We start from the raw sequence: 21,292 nt of genomic DNA on the forward strand, positions 1-21,292 counted from the left end.
GTGCCAAGTACTGCACTACAGACTGAGGACTCAAAGATAGGGAAGATGCCACCCTGCCCTCCTGGAGCTTATGGTCATGTTGAGCAGACTCTCAAACAGATTTTTGTAAGACAGCAGCAATCGAGACAGAATGCTGTGGGAATACATAGAGGGAGTGTATACTCCAAACTGGTGGTCAAGCAAGTCTCCTCAGAAGAGGTGGTACCTGGATTGCATGTTGAATAACAGATATAACGCGGAAATGGGCTGAGCTACCAGACGTCCCATGAGTTCTACCTAAATTTAATATTTTATAAAAGTTTAACGATGATAATGCATGTCTTATTACAAAGTAGCATCTAAGATTTTCTTGCTAGAATGGGCAGTAGTTAAAGACTTCACCTTTTTGTCCCCTTTGCCAGCCTCACTAAAAAAAAAAAAAAAAGTGTGTTCTTTATGACAAAGAAATAAGTTAAAAAAGAGAACGTGTTTATAACATGTTATAAAAGGTAACAAAAGAACATGTTCACAGTTTACTGTTGGTGTGTTTTTTTCCACCTACAGTGAGGCAGAGAGAGCTAATGAAGTTAGAAAGCACAGAAGGATGACCAAGGAGGCAGGTGGGTATCAAAGAGGAACCAACAAGGGGAGTAGGTGGGAGAGGAGGAAGGGGAGGAGGGGGCGGAAAGCAGCAGAGAGGCGACCAAGCAAACAAAAACATTCTGAGAAGCCCGGGCTGCAAACGGTCAGCGTCCTCAAGAGGAGAAGCACGTTTATGAGATGAGCCACTTCCGTTGTCTTGATAGATCCCCTGGAACCACACGCCAACACATTGCTGTCTCAGAAAATGATTTCAGCCCATAGTTGATACAGCAATCTCAAGTGACCAGAGTCTCAGAAACACTCCTTACTTGGATTTTTCCTCCTTAGTCTTATGATGTGGTTTCTTGAGCCGTGCAAATTCAGGGCCCAACACTCATACTTCAGGGATAAATCCTCTTCTTTCACATCAGCTATTCTTAAAACGGCATTGAGACAAGTCATCTCATTGCTGGAACTAAGAGGCAACTTGTTACTTTCTGTGCTTACTTAGCAGTTGCAAACTGTGTGGGAGGGGAAGGGGATGCTTTAACTTCTATATAAAAATACCTTTGGTTTTGCTCTTGCTTCTCTTGAATTCTTGCTTCACCAAAGTCCCCAACTTTGGTTCTGTTAACCTGCCACAGGATGGCAGCCATGATCTGAGAGCCTTTCCCAAAGCAAGCAGAGCAAGTTATGCTTGCTGTTTTTCCTAGATGAGAAGTAAAGAAATTACACCAATAAAATTAAATTCTGCAAAAGGCATTTAATTTAATTTAATTTGATTTAATGGGGAAAAAACTTGTTGAACAGCTAGTATGCGTCATGAATCGATTCTCATTTCCCCTCCTCGTCGTTAGCACTTTCATTCCTCTATGGCTTTACTTGGACTCCTCTGTCTCTCCCATTATCTTCATTTCACTCACTTCCGGTTGAAGCTCAGCTCCCACTTGCCTCTCACATGCAGCGGAAACTAAAGAGGCAAATGACTCTGGCTTCATCAATCCCACATTACAGTGTAGGATTTCCCTTTACCATCGATTGGAATTTCTTTTTAAATTCTCTCTTCCACATCTTTCTCCTGAATTCTCTTCATCCCTCTATAAGCTACCTTTGTTGGTAAAACTGTATTTTATCTGACCCAGCTACAAGCCCAATATTTAATCATCCAATAAGAGCATTCTCCAGTCCAATGTCTTTAACTTGAGACTTCCTCCTTTCAGAACTGAAAACATCAGGGCCGCCTTCCTGCCTTGAGACATGCATTCAGCCGTCCTTGCTGAACCCTTAGTTCCTGTGTCAAGACTTAGGCACCTGAAGAGGGGTGAGGAGCTAGAAGTCTCTCAGAAGGTAACAAGGGTGTAAACAAATGATGAGAACACAAGGTATTCTAGTGTTCTATTTAGTAGAAAGATTGACAAAGTGACATGGGAATACAGAAGGGGAAATCTTGCAGGGAGGGCTACCACGCTGAGCATGTAAATGGTGCCCCTGGACTTGATCAGATGGAGGCTCTGATCCTGCTCTCTGGCAGGTAAGAGACGAGAAGGAGGACCAATATGGACAAAAGCAGGAAGAATGTGAAAATGCTCCGCATGATTGTAATAACCAGGAGGCAGTCGGTGTGGTGGGGACTTGGGGCGTGTGGGGTTAATGGCTGCAGATGGGCCAGGATTGGGGTGAGAACCAGGTCATGAGGGGACTTGTTTTACACACTAAGAACTTTGAGTTGTAGCCCACTTCTAGTGGGGAACCAGGAAAGGCAGAGATGGACAGAGTCAGAAAGTCTGGGCTCTCGTGCTTCTATCACAGATTATCCACAACCTCGGGCATGTCACTGATCCACTCTGACACCTAGCCTCTCTGACCCTAAGTATCCACCAGCATAAAGTGAGAACAATATCTACCTCCAGGATAGAGTGCAAATGAAATGAGATGGCCCATGTGAAACCACCATGAGTTACAAAGTGTGATACTAATGTAAATGCTGCATGTTGCTGTGACCACACATTCCCAATTATTAGCACACATGGCATCTCATTTAATCCTCAAAATCCACTGTCCTAATTGCCTGACTCCTGCTTGGGAATTCAGGGGTCAGAGGGAAAGATTTTCCAGGCAACATTTACAGAATGCTTAAATTTTTCTTACCAATTTCCACTTCCTTTGTTTCATTTTGTGGAGGGGCTATAATTACTGGAAACAAAGAAAAGCCTTCCTCATCTTAAGTCAAAGACAAAAAGAGAATATAAATGTTAGGAGAGCATTGGATGGTCATCAGTACAAAGCTTGTGTATCCATATTTCTATCCTGTGTCATAGCCATGTTTCTCACATTTTTCTGACAGTGACCCATGGCAATAAATACACACACACACAAAAGAAACAAAAACATTCAAGTAATACTTTCTCTTACCAACTATGATACTCTTTGATATTTTTGATTCTCTTTGATATCATTAAAACAAATGTTAGTTCAACACATTAAATTAATTGCATGCCCCAGCAGTTTTTAGAAAACCGCAATTCTGCAGAATAAGCATAACACTACAGGGAAGAAGATTTCAAAAGACCCATGAAGATGATAAACACCTAAGTCCACACTTCTCCTGCTCACAGATTTCTACCTTTGTGGCCCACTCTATTAGGAAATCTTAATTCCTGTGACACTGATGCCTAGAGACAAGGAAAAGGGAGTCTTCTGGAGCCCTGCTTGATTCTTGTTTATTTCAGGATGGTGTGACCAAGGACCCCTACAGGTTTTGACATTGAACAGTGAGAGGCACTCAGAGAAACGAGGTCTGGTGATGCTTGTTTGACAGCAGTGGAGCATTGAAAAACCCCAAACAAAACGTTTCTCTGCTACTGCTTTGCTCTAAGAAATCTGGCACACGTAGAAAAGTTACTGCATCTGCAGAGACAGATATATGCCGAGGAGACTTCGACTCTTTGAAGATTTGATATGGTTAATTGTGAAATCTTTTCCCTGAGCAGGCTTTTATAGAGTTTAATAAATTTGAAAAAACTGTTTTAGAATGAAGTGACCTACTGAGGTCATTGATGATGTTGAAAGCATTGCAAACCAGGATCGAAAATCACTCAACAATATCTATCTATCCCTTTATAAAGCTTCTCGCTAAACCTCTAACCCAGTTAGTTATATTAGAGATCAGATAGATCTTTTTCTGTTTACAGAACCTCTGACAACAAATTGGGAGAAGGAAAGTTAATCTTGCTCTCCCAATAGTTGTCTCGCCATTCAAAAAAGTGAATTAAATTATTGTTCAGATCATATTGTCTTTGAAAAATTAAGTCATAGAGGAGAGAACCGATGTGGCTTTGGCTTAGCAGCATAATCGTCCTCTGAAACTTCTTAAATCTTGATAGTACAGTTGTAGAGAATGTCTAAGATAAGATACAGGAGGAAATCTCGGGGGGGAGGATGAAGAACAGAAAAATCAACAAGAAGGGCACAATTTCTCTCATGTTATCTTTTTTCAAATATTCTGTTGTGTTAAGTTCAGTAGCTTACCGTTAACTTCGAATGATCTGGTTGCTGTCACGCTGTAACTGACTCCATTTTCACTGTGCATAAATTTACATGTGTAATCACCTGCGTCCTTACTAGTTGCATTGTCAATCAGCAAAAACGTACTGTGTGTGTGGTACCTTGACCCTTGAAGAACTTTACAATTCTGAAAGAAAAAATTCCATTCCATTTACAATATTTCTTTACTTGCATCTATTTTAATTGTGTTATTTTCATCTGTTTCCCCCAAATTTCCTTTTACCTTAAACCACTCAACAGGTGCTGTCCAGTTGTAGAGATCAATTGTAGGACAATATATTCTGGAATTTTTTTCTGATCCAGATGTCTTTGAATATATCAGATAATCTGGAATATTGCAATCTGGTTGTTTTTTATATATGGTGACATTCACATATCCAGTCTTATTGGCAGCAGGACTATTAAAATCAATCAAATAATTTTGAAAAGTTACTTAGCATTGTGAAATAACTTCATCCAACTCTAGCTTTTACTTAATATTGCTTTTCTTCTCACAACAATTGATATATAATGATCCTGTTCTTATTTAAAAATAGTCATTAAAATCTAGAGCTTTAAATACTTTTTTGTTACATTCGAGATAACCCCTAGTGTAGCCCTAAAAATGACTCAATCTCAGGTAACCCTCTTTAGCTTATCCCTTAGGTTCGAGGCACTGCTAACCACCATTGCACCTCCCAAGGCCTCTTTGCTGCCCATCATCCAGGGCACCATTTTCTGTGCTGGTTTGTTCTTACTTCCAGGCCAAAATGAGCAATTGCTTTCAGTTCTCTTGTCCCTAGGAAAGCTAGGGTTTTCTTCTAATTGGGCTACAAACCCATCCCCACAATTGCACATCTAAATAGTTGGTTCATAATCACCTAACCGGCAACCTGATGGTGTTCCTATAAATACTCTTATATTCACATCACTTTATAAATTCAACTGTTCCAGAAAGGTCTAAAAAGGGGAGGAAAGTGAAGGCAGCTCAGACTACCAACTACTGAAGAAAAGGGAGCAGGCCCAAAGATCATGGTGGCTGCCTGGATAATACCTTCTGAGAATGCAAGTATAAATTCCAGAATCGTTGACGTTGGCTGGGAGAAACTTAAGACTCTCCCCTGAGGCAAGTAGATGATTTCTTTTCTCGGTGAGAATATTTGTGTTGGTTTCTGAGTAATACCAATCTACTGGGTATCGAGATTTTCCTTGTCTAGGACATCTCACAATTAAAGCCTCATTTTCCAGGCCCCAGGATGACTTGACTACAAATAAAAATATATATATAAATATGATTCTGAAATGATCATATAAGAAGATTACAATTCCTATATTCTCAATATCCCCTTTGAGGGTTAATTTTAGAAATAGTTATACTTTGTGATATTTTAACTGAGAAAGAGTAGGTAAATGATTAAAATCTTTTATGAAATGTTCTAATGGGTACCACAGATTAATGAATGAATTTGGAGCTCCGTCTCCCACACTGATCCAAGGGAACAGCAACCATGTCTATCTACACAAAGTATGTTGTCAGTCAACAAAAATGCTTACAATATGTCCCATGTGCAGGCACCGTGTTAAATTTTGATATATTTTTGTAAACTTTTGACATATTATGTAAAACTAAAATTATGATATATTTGTTGTGAAGAATTTGTCCTAATAGATTTGTGATGAAGAATGACTATAGAGCATAAATGAATATTCCAGGTTACAGTCCAGCTGGAACAGCAGGAAGCAACCAGTTTAAAACAAGGCAAACATTCTTTGAATTATTTAATTTAAAAATTTAAAAATTTTACTTGACAAGTAATACTTACGAAACTTAGCTGCAGTAGAAGATATAAGAAATGTTAGAACTGCCAAGACCCACTGTCTCATTCTCAGTTTATCAGTCTAGAGCGAGTTTTGGTAACTGACTGTTGAGATTATTCAAGTTGAATCTGCGATCTACGATGGTGCAGGTCTCCCCTAGGAGGTTGATAGTGCTCCCTAAGATTTATAGTTGGAAAGAGTTATCAGCGACTCTCCTGAAAGGTAAATCATACAAAATCACAAGCAAAATATTTACATCCATGATTTTTACTTGCTCAATATCCCCCAGGAGAATCAATCAATCAACAGGTACTTATTACATATAAATATGTATAACAGTGGGGTTTCCAACACCCATCACGGCATTTATTCTTACTGAACCTTTGGGCCATGTAGGCCTTACAATGGTCTTGCTCTTTCACAGACACATGAGAATTGCTAGAAAGAAGCGAAATTGAGAGGAAAGAAAATGAGTTTCTATTTTTGAAAAAAATTAACACCATAAAATTCAATAGATCCTAGAAAATAAGAATATTATGAATGCAAATATAAAAACACAGATATCCACACAGGCTGGTGGTTGTGTGCACACACACATGAGCCACACTCAGGCACACATGCCAATAGTCCTCACAAAGCAGCTAAGGAATATAGGAAAGTGACATGAATCAATTGGAAAGCATTAATCAAATAATTGCCCTAGACACTACATCAAACCCTCAACAGTTTGTCCCTGCCCCAGCTTGTCCCCACAATTCACCAAAGGCTTTGTAAGAACAGTTGAAGGTCTGTGAAAAACAATTACATGGGTTTTTTTTCTTTTAGAAAAAAGATCATTTAACTGTATCTTTTTATTAAAAAGTCAAGGGAAAGATGAAACCAATATAGAAATTTACAAATAGAAGAATCAACACAACCACCCTTAAATATGTCAAGAAAGCCTGTTTCCTCTAAGCATGAATTTTTGATTCTTTTCCTTTTATATGTATGAAAAGGTTTTTACTACAAACTAGATAAGTAATTGATGCTTACCCAGACTGGAGGACAGAAGGGAATTAACTCCAAGTCAATGACTGAGCTAAGAAGAATTTCCAGGTCTCGCGGCTCCCTCCTTGCAGACTCCACACATGCAGGCTCTCTTTTATTTTAATGGGGAGACACTCAAAGACATCCTACAGTTCACCACTCCACCCACCCTGAAATTTGACTCCTAGCTAAAATTCACGATTTGTTCAAAAATGCTGGTGCATCATGTACCAAGAATTCTTGACTTTGGTACATAAATATTTAAACACAAGGACAACACTGAATAATCCCTTTAGAGGAAGTAAGCAAGTCACCTCCGCCTGTTTGAGCATCAGTTTCCCAAGCTGAATAATGCTTGTTGTTTGTTGCCCTGCTTTTCTTACACTTCAGATTCCAAATGATCTTGGAATCTCAGGGCCTTGAGTCTGTGCTTCCAGATAGACCTTGGTGCTTCATTTGGCAGACACTAGTTAGGAGGACTCAGCCAATTTTGGCAGCTTTGGTTCAGAGAGTTTCAAAAGCAAAGAGGGGGGACAAGCAATGAGAAGTAAGCAGAACTTAATGGGGACTTGCAAATGTTCTGTTGATGGTCCAAAACGTGACATCATCTCATCCATAGCAGATTCCAGCTCCTTCCATCTAAATCCCTGTAGGGCTCTCATTTTGGATGGAAAAGGAAGTTTTTCTAAGGAGTTCAGAGAAATAGACGGAGGCTGTGAGTCAGAAGGGTACCTCAAGGGGAGCGACAAAGAAAACCATTCCCCTCAACTCTTGGGCTCCACATAAAAAAAGTGTTAATTGCCAAATTTGGTTTTAGCTATGCATAGCCGGTATGAATCTCTTATGAGTAAATTCAACCTACTTTTAAAGCTCACCAATCCCAGAAGGATTCAGGGACTAATTCCAGACCAGCGGAATAATATAGTAACAGCTAAGCCTTCTCTAGAAATTACTCTGTGCCGGATACAGTTCCAGGTGCCTTACGTGTATTAACTCCTTCATTCTCAGAACCGCCCAATGAGGTAGGCGTCCTTGTTATTATCCCCATTTTATAGATAACGACACTGAGGCTCAGAGGGGATAAGCAACTTGTCTGAGTCACACGCCACTGTGAGACAGAGCCAGAATTTGAACCCAAGCAGGCTGGCTCCAAAGGCTAGATGCCTGATCACTAAGTTACACTGCTGCCAGTGAGAAAGGTGAAGAGAGGAGGCACCACAGAGGAAGAGTTCTAGCAGGTCTTTGGAGTTTACCAGAGTATCTCCCACCCCCCATGGCGGGCAATGCTCAGGAGCAGGCCTCCCCATCTGCACGGGGTTTAGATTTTGGACGTCAGTCATGTGCTCTGAGAGGAAGAGATATGAGTCCTGTCACCACGGGGAGATTCACTGTGAGATGTTTGGGGTAAATTCAAAGAATTAGGTCTGCCCCTTGTGACTCTTGACTTAGTTGTCACAGTTCTTGTTATCAAGATCACATGAGTTTCAGCACTGAGATCACAGAATCAGGAGGAGGCCAGCTTGGAACAGTGCCCAGGGCGTGTAAGCTTTAGATAACATTTTGTTAAATAAAATAATATAAACTTGAATGTTTTTATACTTGAATAGGAACTTATATTTTTATCCTAAAACATGTCTTAAAAAATTTTATTCAATTTAGGCATTTATTCATTAGGCTAGGCCACGTTCACATTGGTTTCTTAGTTTTAAATAAGGTAGCTTAATTAAAAACAAGATTTCAATTAGAATTTTAACATAATCATCATGAAATCTTGCAGAAGTATTTAGTAAAGTCTAACTATTATTATAAAAGGATTCAGTCGTCCATTCAACTAAGTCCTTTCATTCAAAGTATTATACTGTGTGGTACTTATCATCAACATCATTCACAATTTTGCAGATGAAAATAAAAACCCAAGGATGAGACTGGTTAAACAATTTGGTCAAGCTCACCCAGTTGTGGCTGGGGTGGAAACCAGATTTATTGAACCTCAAAGCCAAGGCTTTTCTCCCCTAATATCAACTCAAAAAGAGAGAGATTAGTGGTAAAGCTTTCCTTCTTAAAATTGTGACTGGCTTACTAAACAAAATCATTTCCCTTAAGCCTCTTCTTTATAAAGAACTAAACCATTGGGCTTCTAACTACTATGACACCATCTGACACGAAAGTATAGCCGTTTATAGCAGCAACAAGAGAAAATGTGAAAAGCAAGGGCTTCTAATATACATAAAACAGAGATTTTGAGCAGCCATGAATTTCTGCCAAGTTCATCAGAAATCTTCCAGTGTCCGCTTGTTTCTCGGCAGATATCTTCTTTCAAAGACTTCTCAGAACTACTCATTATTTTCAAAATTAATCTAACCTAATTTGACCTTAATTGTTTCTGACTTTTTGGGTTACAGTTTTGGAATTTAGCATGTCCCTATTTATAATCTAATTCTCTGACATTTCCACTAAAAAATCTAAAACAAACAAAGAAACAAAACCTCTATTTCCAGAGTTACACCCAACTGCTTGTATCTGGAACGTGGAACCCAAATATTTTGTAACTTAGAAGCTATCGTGCAAGGCTTATTCATCTGTCCTGGCTGGTGTCACGGCTCGACCAGGATATGAATATCTTCTACTCCAGAACCAGCCATCTGTGGCCTCTTCTTACTGTAAACCACGTCAAAAGCCAGGACATTTTTGTTGTGTTAAACTTTTATGAATTTCAGTGGTCAGATTGTCACCCAGTAATCTTCACAAGAGCAGGCAAAGGGGGAGTTAGCCAAGGGCATTAGGTGCCCTGGCGTGAGCCTCAGGAGATGGCTCTGCGCCCAGCTCCGGCCACTGTGTCACCGTGATCAAAGCACTTATCTTTCTGATTCTTTTTTGCCACACTCCTAACTCTAGCGACACTCAAGGCTCAGCTGCTTCCCTCCATCCTCCTTTTGGCCTCACCCAATTCTCTTCTTCAAAAGTTACAAGAAACTGGTACATATTCAAAGACAAAGTGGAATTAACAACACCTTTACACCTCCAGAAATGAACCCCTGATGTCCTCCACCCTCCTGCTCTCCATCACCCCTGAGGAAAGCCGCTTCTCCCACAGTCTTCCTTAGCTCAGTGATGGCAACTCCATCCTTTCAGTTGCTCACGCCAAAACTCTCTGCATATGATTGGCTCTTCTCTTCTTCCCATATCTGACATGCAAGCCATCCGGACATCCTCCTGGTTTCACCGTCAAAGTACATCCTACCTGCAGGAACTTCCCCCGACCTCCACTTCCACCTTTCTTGTCCGAGGCACTATCATCTCTCACTTTTAAGAATAGCTTCTAACTGTTCTCCCTGCTTCCAGCCTTGCCCCTCTTCAGACTGTTCCTAACAAAGAGGCTCTAGAGATCCTGTTAAAATCTAGGTTAAGGCATCAAGCCCTCCCACATCTTCCCGCCTTACGCAGAGGAGAAGTCAACCGTGTTACCGCAGCTATGAGGCCCGCGTAGTCTGAGGCCGCCCATCACCTCCCTGACTTTGTCTCCGGCCTGCGTCCTCCTCACCCTTCCTTGAACGCATCAGGCCGGTTCCTACTCTGCACTTGCTCTTCCTTCTGTCTGGGTGGCTTCTCCCAGTTACTCACAAGGCGAACTCTCTCACCTCCTCAAAGTCAGCGCTCCAATTGTACCTTCTCAACGAGACTTAGCCTTACTACTAATTTTCTTTTAGTTTTTTTTTTGCTTCTGATTATATTTTTTATTGAGGTGAAATTCACATAACATAAAATGAAGCATTTTAAAGTGACAGTTCAGTGGTATTTAGTACATTCACAATGCTATGTAAGCACCAGCATTATCTAGTTTCAAAAGGTTTCCACCACACCAAATAAAACCCCATACCCATTAGTAGTCATTCTCCCTTTCTTTCTTCCGTCTAGCCCCTAACAATAATCAATCTGCTTTCTGTCTCTACAAATTTGCCTAGCCTGAAAATTTCGTATAAATAGAATCATACAATAAGTGCCTTTTGTGTCTGGCTTCTTTCATTTAGCATAGTGTTTTCAAGGTTCATCCATGTTGAATCATGTATCAGTACTTCATTCCTTTTACTGGCTGAGTAATATTCCATTGTATGAATACACCACAATTTGTTTACCCATTCGTCCATTAGTTGACATTTGACCTTTGACTCTTGACTTTGACTTTTGACTTTTGACTTCTGACTTCTGTGAATAGTGCTGCTATGGACATTGGTGCTCAAGTATTTGCTCGAGTATCTGATGAATCAATTTTAAACTGAGCACCCCCTCCCCCATTCCCTATCTCCTTGCCCTGCTCTAGTCTTTTTCTAGGGCACTCATCGCCTTCAAAGTCTACTTATACCATGGATTCATCATTTATGTTCTGTTTCCCCTGCTAGAATCTGAGCTCCAGAAGGAAAGGTATTTTGTCAGTTTTGTCCACTGATAGAGTTCATGTGCCTGGAACAGTGCCCAGCATGAAGTAGGTGCTCAAAAATGTTTATTGAATGAACTAGTATGGAACTAGTATGACTGATTAGGTGGGAGAGTTTTTAATTGGAAAAATAAAGGTTTTACCTATGGATCTGAACAGGAGCAACATGCTTTCTACTGTGTTTTTACATCTATCTCTTAAAAGTCTGTCTTTTCTATTCTACCTCATGGTAAGGTGAGGCCTAAGTCAACCCTGGAGACACCATAGGAACTCCTGGGGCTGCAAAGAGAATGAGCATCAAGAGGGCCGGAAGGAGCTCCGTGGAATGAGGATGGACAGGAGGAGAAGCGGAGGTGCTGACCCTGTGAAAACCAGGCAGGAGTCTTAAGTGTTTGCATATGTGCAGTGACTAAATTATAACTAACATCCCTTTGAGACTTTTACGACATTTGTATAATCTCTCCCAGACTAATTCCACAGAATCTATTGCTGTGATCTTCATTTGTCATCCTTTACTTAGTTCATGGACATCTTCCTTTGTCTCGAGGTCAGTGTGACATTTTTCTGGTGTTAGAATCAGCGTCTATAATTTCTGTGAGAATTCAAAAATTTACATGGAAAATTAAAATACTTAAACTAGCCAAAACATTGTTAAAAAAAAAAGAACAAAGTTGGAGAACTTACACAACCTGACTTTAACACTTAATATAAAGCTACAATAATGAAAACAATGTGATATTGGTATGAAAATAGATATACATACAAATCAAAGGATCAAAAGAGAGAGTCCAGAAATAGACTCCAGCATAGACAGTAAATTGATTTTTAGAAAAGCACCAACGTAAGTCTATGGGGAAAGCATTGTGTTGTCAACAAATGATGATGGAAAAACTAGCTATATATATGAAAAACAATATCTTTATCTCACATTATACACAAAAATAAAATCAAAATGGGTCATATATATAGAAAATTACATAGTGGAAAATCTTCATAACTTGGAGTAGGACAAATATTTCTTAGACTGGATACAAAAATCTCTAATCATGAAAGAAAAATAACTTGAACTTCTTCAAAATTAAGAACTTCTATTCTTCAAAAGACATTAAAATTTGAATAGGCCAAGCCATAGACTCAGAAGAAATACTCACAATTTATACATCTAATGAAAGATTTGCGTCCATAGTACATAAATAACTCTTGCAAGTCAATATGAATAGCTCAATCAAGAAAAATGGGAAATAGACTTGAACTGAGATTTCACAAAAGAAAAATATAATCAATGGCCACGGGAGGGCTTCAAGGCAAGGAATGGCATAACCTGACATGGGTGTTAGCAAGAACACTCTGGGTGCTGAAAACACCCTTCAGGAGGACCAGAGATGAAGGAGGAAAACAAGATAGGAGGCTATGTGATTGTCCAGGTGAGAAAGAGAGGGTGGTTTGCACCAGGGCCTGGAGGTGGAGGTGGTGAGACAACGCTGGATTTCGGATATATTTTGAGGTGTTGCTGACAGGATTTCTTGATGGATAAGATACGGGGTACGAGAAAGAGAGCAGTCAAAGATGACTTCCAGGTTTTGGGCCAAGCAATTGGACAAAGGGGGTTACTATTTACTGAGTCGGGGAGACTAGAGGTGGAACAGATTCTGCAGTAAGATTCGATCAGTTTTGGACACATCTAGCCTTACGTATCTATTAGACATACAACTGGAGATGTCGAGTTATGGGTGGAATATTTGCCTCTGAAGTAGAAAAGACACATTCAGGCTGGAGATACAAATTTGGATTTTGTCAGCATATAGATGAAATTAAATCCATGAGACTGGATGAGATTTTCAAATATGAAAGTAGATAGGCCACGAGGGTACAAAAGAGCAACTTCTTATTTTCACTGTAAAACTTCCCTAGGGAGGGGTATTCAGCTTTCCTTAAAAGATAAATTTGGATTTTTCTATGTAAAATACTGCAGAAGTGTCGAGAACTTAGCACAAATTAAAATGAGTTTTTATCTTAGAATCATTTCTTTTTTTTTTCTTTGTTTTGCAAATAACCCTATAGAATCTGAACCCACTTTGGGAACACTGCATTGCTTGTTTCCTTACATTTCAATTTCATTAATAACTAGTTAAGATTGTAATGGTATTATGCTGTTGTCCACGTCATGGATTACCTCCATGTAGTTGCTAAAGCCAACGTCTGTCCTCAGTCCTCACCTTACCACGAGCTCTGAGCAGCCTCTGTTGCAGTTGAGCAATTTCTCCCCCATCTATCTTCAGGACCCCCTGGTTGCGCCTTCACATCTCATCTTCACCCCACGACTTCATGTTCAGTCCTTGAACCTCTTTAATTCTGTCTACACTCAATCCCCATGTGAGGTCGTCTAGTTTCCTGGTTGTAAACATCATCTATGTGCTGATTACTCTCTCAACCTGCTGTCCAGAGTTTTCCCCTGAACTTCAGACGCAGATATTCACTTGCCAACTTGACATCTCCACTTGTCCGTATCCTAGACATCTCAAATTAACGTGTCAAGACTGAATTCATGTTCTTCCCACCCAAACCTGCTTTTCCAACAGCTCTTATTATCTTGGTTGATGGAAGCTCCGTCTTTACAGCTGCACAGATCTAAATCCATGGAGGTATCCTTACACCTCTTTTTCTCCAGCACATCTCATCCAATCCATCAGCAAGTCCCACTGAATCTACTTTCCACCTAGATTCAGAACTCAACCGTGTGACCTCTGATCATGGCCTTCACCAGTGGTCCAGCCAGGCCACCACTATCTCTTGCCTGGATTATTGCAATAACCTCCAAATTTGTCTCTTTATTTCTTCCTTTGCCACTTATAATCTATTTTCAAAGGAGAAACCAGTATGTCCTTTTAATCACTCCTCTTCTCAAACCTCCCTTTTCACTCAGGGAAAGTCAAATTGTTTGTACTGGACAAAAAGGCCCTCCACGGTCTTCGACCCCTCCTCCTCTCTTTGAGTCAGGTCTTTCTATGCTCCCCACCCTCATTCCACTCCTTGCACACTTTTCTCCTCCCTCTTCCCTGAACACCCCAAGCTTGCCCCCACCTTAGAGTGTTTGCACAGCTGTTTCCTATGTCTGGGATTCCCTTCCTCTGTGGGGCTCACTCCCTCACCTCCTCCTTGATGAGGTCTACCCTCCTCCTCAACTCACCCTGCCCTCCCCATCTCCCTCATCCTGTTCTATTATTTCCATGACTTTTATAACCTTCTAACATGATAAACACTTGACTATGCATCATATGTAAATTTGCTGTTTTGTTTGCCTATGTATACCCAGAGTAGGTCTTGAATAAATACCTTTTGAGTGAACAAATGAATGAACAATCTATTGTTGGGTAAGCATGAAGATTAGGTTTTTCCTCGTATGTATTTTCACTGAATTGAATCCTTTTGCTCATAAGAATGTCAGATGTAAGGATGCTTTCATTATGAAGGTGGAAGTAGAAATAGGAAGTGGGTGAATTAGCCCTGGATTTGACCCAGAGGCAGGAGGCACAAACCATTGCTGACAGATTCAAAGAAGCAGAGAATTAAAGTGGCATGAGACATACACCAAAGGACAGCAAAAAGGGGAAACCAAAGAAGCCACACTGGAATTCAACCTCTAATTTGCTCAACGTGCTCCTTAATGACAGCAGGAGCCAAACCCATTCTAAGGGCATTTGTTTGGTTACCGTGATTTAAGAATGACTTAGTTTTATAAAGCTTAATATAGATCACATTTTGAAAAGATTAATCACTTTGCGTGGAGGCTAGTTTACTAAAAATTCCTCTAACAAGTAATTTCTATGATATCTTTTAAAAGTTGATGTTTATGTCAGCAGTGATCTACTAGAGATTTTTTGGGGTGAAAATGCTTATATTTCCAGGAAACCATGCTCGAAACAAATTGAAATGAATAAAAAGCAACTTTGAACATTCCAGCCCAGAATCTATCACAGCCCTCCTCAACAAGAGAAGAATGCTGAGAGAATGACAGCTGAAGGCCCTGTCTTACCTCCATGCTCACTGTCCCCACAGAGGAGTAAAGCTCAAGGAAACCCTTCCCTCCCGAACATGGGAGTCAGGAGACTCTGTGATTTTCTTAAAAGTGTAATGTTACTACTCAGATAGTGCAATGAAGACATTACTACAGTAAGCCAAGCTTCCAGCAGAGAACGGCTGATGTTTTCTGATCAACTAAGGGCCCAGGGTAAAGAGGACCTTAGAAAGTGTTAATTAGTCCTGGGGGTGGGCGGAGAGTGAGGAACGGGGAGAGCAGCCAGGAACCTCAGATGCATCTGCATCACCCCATTCCCTTTCCTCAGGGACGAGCCCCCATCCTGGGAGCCTCCCTTGGGTACAGGCTCACCCAAGAGGGTGGAGGCTCTAGTCTGCAGTGACTGAAACCTCAGTCCCTTCATCGATTTGACTATAAGACTTGAAAGAAAGGTGTAGGGAGGCCTCAGTTACCAGCCTAGGGTGGGCTCAAACCGGCACCTAATATCCACACTTAAATCATGTTTAAGGAAGTTGTCAAAAGATAGAAGTTGTCTTGGGTAAGGTCTGCAGTTGCTAAAATTCAAAGTTATCCGTCCAACTTGGGAATAAGTTATAAGCTCTTGTCTAAATCTCAGTTACCTTCTAGTGGACACTATCTTTATTCTGCGTCTTTTCATCAGAGCACTGCCTCCTTTCACCTGGCGCTCAGCTACACATGGCTGCACAGCCAGTTCCACAGACTCGACCCAAGCATTCTTGTGCTCATTTTCAGTCTTGCTGTAGTGAGCCCAAGCTCTCACCAGCATTGGCATGGCATGATGGTTGAATGCACAGGACTGAGTCAGCCAGGTCTGGGTTTCACCCCTGCTTCACAGAATTCGCACAAGAACAACAGGATATGGTGTATGGAAAGCACTTGGCCGACTCTCAGTAAATAGTTATTGTTGCTCCTACTACTGTGTTATTACAACTGTGCTAAGGGTACTTGTGTCCCAGACAAGCTGGAGCTTCTTGCCCAGGTCCCCTTCATCACCCTATTTCTCCATTTCTCTGAGCCCAGTCCTCAGGAAAACTTTTTAATAAAACATATTTTAATAAAACATATGGGAAAAGATTCATGACATTGGTATGGGCAATGATTTCACTGATATGTTAAGAAAAGCATCGGAAAATAGGCAAAAAGCAAAAGAAAAATAGACAGTGGGACTACATCAAACTAAGAAGTTTCTGCACAGCAAAGGAAACAATCAACAGCGTGAAAAGGCAGCCTATGGAAGAAAATATTTGCAAGCCGTATATCTGATAAGGGAATGATTTTCAAAATATATTAGGAACTCTTACAACTCAGTAGCAAAAAAATAACAACCTGATTAGGAAACGAGCTAAAGACTTTTCTTTTTAAAAGATTGGCACCTGAGCTAACTACTGTTGCCAATCTTTTTTTTTTTTTTTTTCTGCTTCATCTCCCCAAATCCCCCTGGTACATAGTTGTACATCTTAGTTGCAATTCCTTCTAGTTGTGGCATGTGGGGTACTGCCTCAACATGGCCTGACGAGCCTTGCTGTGTCCGCACCCAGGATCCGAACTGGCGAAACCCTGGGCTGCCACAACGGAGCGCTCAAACTTAAGCACTCAGCCACAGGGCCAGCCCCCCAAGCTAAAGACTTGAATAGACATTTCGCCAAAGAAGATATACAAATGGACAAGAAGTATGTGAAAAGATGCTTAACATCACTAATCATCAGGCAAGTGTAAATCAAACCCACAATACCTCACTCAAGTCAGAATGGCTACTATCAAAGAAACAAAAGATAAGTGTTGGCAAGGATGTGGAGAAATTGGAACACTTGCACACTGTTGGTGGGAATGCAAAATGGTACAGTTGATATTGAAAACATTATGAAGGTTCCTGAAAAAGTTAACTATAGAAATATCATAGGATCCAGCAATCCCACTTTTGGGTATTTACCCAACAGAATTGAAATCAGGATCTCAAAGAGATATTAGCCCTCTCATGTTCACTGCAGCATTATTCACAATAACTAAGATGTAGAAACAACCTAAATGTCCATGGAGAGAGGAACGGATAAACAAGGTGTAGTATTTACATACAATGGAATACTATTCAGCCTGAACTTTGAGGACATTATGCTAAGTGAAATAAGCCAGCCACAGAAGGATAAATACTGCATGATTCCACTTATATGAGCTATCTAAAATAGTAGAATACGTAGTCTTCAAGAGTGGAATGGTGGTTTCCAGGAGCTGAGGGAGGGGAAAATGGGGAAGTAATCTATAGGCACAAAGTTTCAGTTACGTAAGATGAATAATTTCCAGAAATCTGCTGTGCAGTATTGTGCTTATAGTTCACAATACTGGATTGTACACTCAAAAATTTGTTAAGATACTAGATCTCATGTTAAGAGTTTTTACCATAATAAAAAAGTAAAAATGTTTAAAGACCCTGTTTAGAATCCAGACAACCTGCCTAGCCCTGTCCCTTCCTCTTTCTGGGACCTGGAGTTGGTTGCTATTACAGTTTGCCCCTGACCAGAGGGCCCTTTCCCTCTACTCTGAACCAGGACCCTACTGCATGTACATTCGGGCACACGTGTGTACACTCACACACTTGCAGCATCACCACAGCGGGGACCCTCCTGCACCCACTGAAATGCACTTGCCCTTGGATATTGATGTCGCCCAAAACTTTGGAGACCTTCTCCTTTGCCGGTGTCTGTCTCTGCACTCACAGAAAGTGGGGAGTGTGGAGGGGTGAACGAAGATATAGAGGTGCTCATAATCATAGGACAAATATTCTGAAGGACATAGATGAAGAGTTCTCCTCTAGAAAAGCAGGTATCTGAAAACCGGACACCCCAGATCTGCTTGAGCTATTGGTCCACGTCTCCAAACACGGAAGCAAACAGAAAAGTACTTTGGGAGCAATCTCCTCATCTAAACAACCTGTTCAAGAAAAGAGAGAACCAGATGTCCTGCCGAGGATTCTGTAAAGTTCAAATCAGCAGCCATGACAGGCTGTCTGCAGGGCACAGAGATGAGTTCTCAGAGCAGGAGAGGAAAAAAATGGTGACAACAATGAGGGCTGACATGATTAAGAATTTACTGTCAGCTAGCAACTGCGCTAAGTACCTTACATCCAATTAATCTTTAGAATCCATCCTCTGAGCTTGGTACGAGTACAGACATGCCAGTTTTATTGGTGAGGAATACAAGACTTAAGAAGTGAGATGAGTTGCCTAGAGTCATGCACCGAATCAGTGTGAGAGCAAGGCTGAGATGTGGTTCTGCCGAAGTCCAGAGCTTTCTGTCGCAAGTACTAGACGTGCAATAGCAGAAATGGGGTAACAGTGTCCATATTGAGACTTGGCCTCAAGAGCTGGTAAAAACTGCTACAGCTAGAGAGAAGCACACCTCCCATTTCTCTGCTCCTGGAGGAAATTATAAGGAAAAACTGACACTCGAGGAGTATGGCTTTGGGGGCCAGCTCTGCCACATTTGACTCTACACACTTTGTTGAGCAGCCTTCAGAGAGAAAAAGAGTGGAGCCGTCAACCAGAGGTTCAAAGCAAGTACCAATGACAAACGTGAACTTAAATCAGTTCTTCACTCCCTATCCACCCCCCAAAAAAGGCTGGTCCTCACCAGCCCGCCTCCTCATATCCATCACTCTCATGTTCCATCCCACATTTCCTTCTCCCTGAAGGTTCTGACTCCTCTTCCCCACACCACAGACCTCTCTCTCACCCCTTGTGCCCAGCTCCTCTTACTTCCTAAGTTCTTTTCCCTTCTCCACCACCTGAGTAGAGTCCCTTTCTGGATTTCAGTGGATTCCAGAAAGAATAATTCTGGAAAACGAGCACTCAATATGTATACTGCAAGCCCCCCTTTCTTTCCCACCCTCCACCAGATATTTTCCAATACATGAAGCCAAAGTTCCATATTATACAAATAAGACTTTAAGGGACTTCATCGATCTGTCACTTGTTTTTCCCATTGGAAATACTATTTAAAAAAAAAAAAAGTCAATAGCAATTATGATTTTTAACCTAAATTTCTGTTTTAAAATTCCATTCCCTTTGGGGCTGGCCCCGTGGCCAAGTGGTTAAGTTCACGCGCTCCGTTGCAGGCGGCCCAGTGTTTCGTTGGTTCAAATCCTGGGCGCGGACATGGCACTGCTCATCAAACCACGCTGAGGCAGCGTCCCACATGCCACAACTAGAAGGACCCACAACGAAGAATATACAACTATGTACTGGGGGGCTTTGGGGAGAAAAAGGAAAAAAATAAAATCTTTAAAAAAAAAATTCCATTCCCTTTGAGATAAAAGTATTTTTGAAAAACACCCCAGAGGCACTTACCATCAGCAAGTCCTACTTGAGCTCTTTCTTCCTCAGCTTCCTTCTGGCACAATTTATTATCTCTAAAAACCAACTTCTCTAATAGATTTATGCTAAATACCATAGCCATCCTTCTTTAAAAACCTCCCATTTTCCTTATCAGTTAAGACACAGGAATCAGGTCACTGATAAGTTGAAACTGATTAACTGTACTGTTAACAAATGTCAACTTCAGTTTTCACCACATTCTCTGTTTGAAAGATCTAAGATGAAGCCACACTTTCAATATAACATTATCTCTGTAGAAGGTCACATTTTATCTTAACTATATTTTACCTCCCGTGTGGGTGACTTTCTCAGCAAAACCTCCTGACTCCATCTAGGTGGCAGGTCACTCCGTGCCCTTAGAGTGGGCTGGCAGCTTTGACTTCCTGAAAGCTGCAGCTCTAAGAGGAATGGTGCACATCTCTCTGCAGCCAGTTTTACTGCTGATAGCTCAGTGTCACTGCTTTGAAATGGATACATACTGAGTGCTTAAGTGTACTCCAGGCTCTGTGTGCAGGGGCTTTGCACATGCTCTCTCGTGCTCAGATCAGGGCCTATGGGAGGCTCAGAGAGGCTCACTGTTACCTTACCCGAGGCCACAGCCAGTACAAGATAAAGTCAGCCCCCAAAGCCTCCACAACTGGACTTTTTCCACGTGCCACCACGTGCCTGTCTCAGGTGGCTGTAATACAGATCTGTGGACACTTGTTGCAGTTATTAGAATCCTGGACAAACCAACTTTAATCATCTATGTGATTTTTTCAAAAAATGTTGGTGACTCTTGAATAATCAGGATATGCCGTCAGCCAAAGAATTCTCTGATACACAAGAAAGATCATAAGCTTGAGATGCAACCTGGTTTTCCTCTTACTGGTAGTGTGACTTTGGGCAAATTCCCTAATATCTCTAACTCTCATGCAAAGGGTAGAATTATCAATACTAAAGAAGAATCTATGTAAGGAGTCAACCATATTAATGAACACTGATGGCTTTCTGCCCCATTATATACTCAACCAGTTCTACTCACTCCAGCTATGTTAAAAACAACTTCAAAATTTATTTTCTTTCATATTTTCTTCAAAACCTCAGTCTCACCAGTGGAGCCAAATCACCTGTTCTCCTGTGGTCACCCTACATAAGAGATGAAACTCTACAGCAGAACCCAGCTCCAGACTACACGCTCTTCCTATGGCTTACTTTTACGTGAGGTCATCCATCATTTCTTCTCCACTGCTGGAGAACTGGAGAAAATAACAACCGATAAACCAAACAGTGCTTATTGGCGTGTCCCACACTGTCAGGTGCTGTGAGAGATGCCAGAGAAGCGAGAGACTCATGTGTGACCTCAAGGAACTTAAGCTTTATGAGGACAAAAGGGGGATGGATGTAGAATTTCACAAATCTGAAAATTTTGAGCTTGAATTAGACAGAAATTTGCAACCATCTGAATGTTTTTGAAAATTCGGGTAGGTTATTGAGAAACTATAAAGT

General features: G+C 41.0%; 1 protein-coding gene across 3 annotated transcripts in view; it reads right to left on the reverse strand.

The window, feature by feature from the left end:
- IL1RL1 (interleukin 1 receptor like 1) overlaps positions 1-19,858 on the reverse strand; it is a 29,775-nt gene extending 9,917 nt beyond the window's left edge. Inside the window, exons 1-8 of one of the 3 annotated variants that reach the window (XM_044773059.2) lie at positions 19,778-19,858; positions 5,928-6,099; positions 5,159-5,369; positions 4,349-4,523; positions 4,090-4,252; positions 2,710-2,781; positions 1,129-1,270; positions 891-1,036 (exon numbers count right to left, since the gene is read on the reverse strand). In XM_044773059.2, the coding sequence (XP_044628994.1) occupies positions 891-1,036; positions 1,129-1,270; positions 2,710-2,781; positions 4,090-4,252; positions 4,349-4,523; positions 5,159-5,369; positions 5,928-5,988 (970 nt within the window). In that variant the 5' untranslated portion in view covers positions 5,989-6,099; positions 19,778-19,858. Of the gene's footprint in view, positions 1-890; positions 1,037-1,128; positions 1,271-2,709; positions 2,782-4,089; positions 4,253-4,348; positions 4,524-5,158; positions 5,370-5,927; positions 6,100-6,954; positions 7,092-19,465; positions 19,680-19,777 lie in introns of those variants that run through there. The other 2 variants (XM_070511557.1, XM_044773058.2) reach the window with 2 other exon arrangements.
- Between the last annotated feature and the right edge of the window lie 1,434 nt (positions 19,859-21,292).

Source organism: Equus asinus, chromosome 6, assembly GCF_041296235.1.
Source record: "Equus asinus isolate D_3611 breed Donkey chromosome 6, EquAss-T2T_v2, whole genome shotgun sequence".
In the NCBI taxonomy this organism is placed as follows: domain Eukaryota; kingdom Metazoa; phylum Chordata; class Mammalia; order Perissodactyla; family Equidae; genus Equus; species Equus asinus.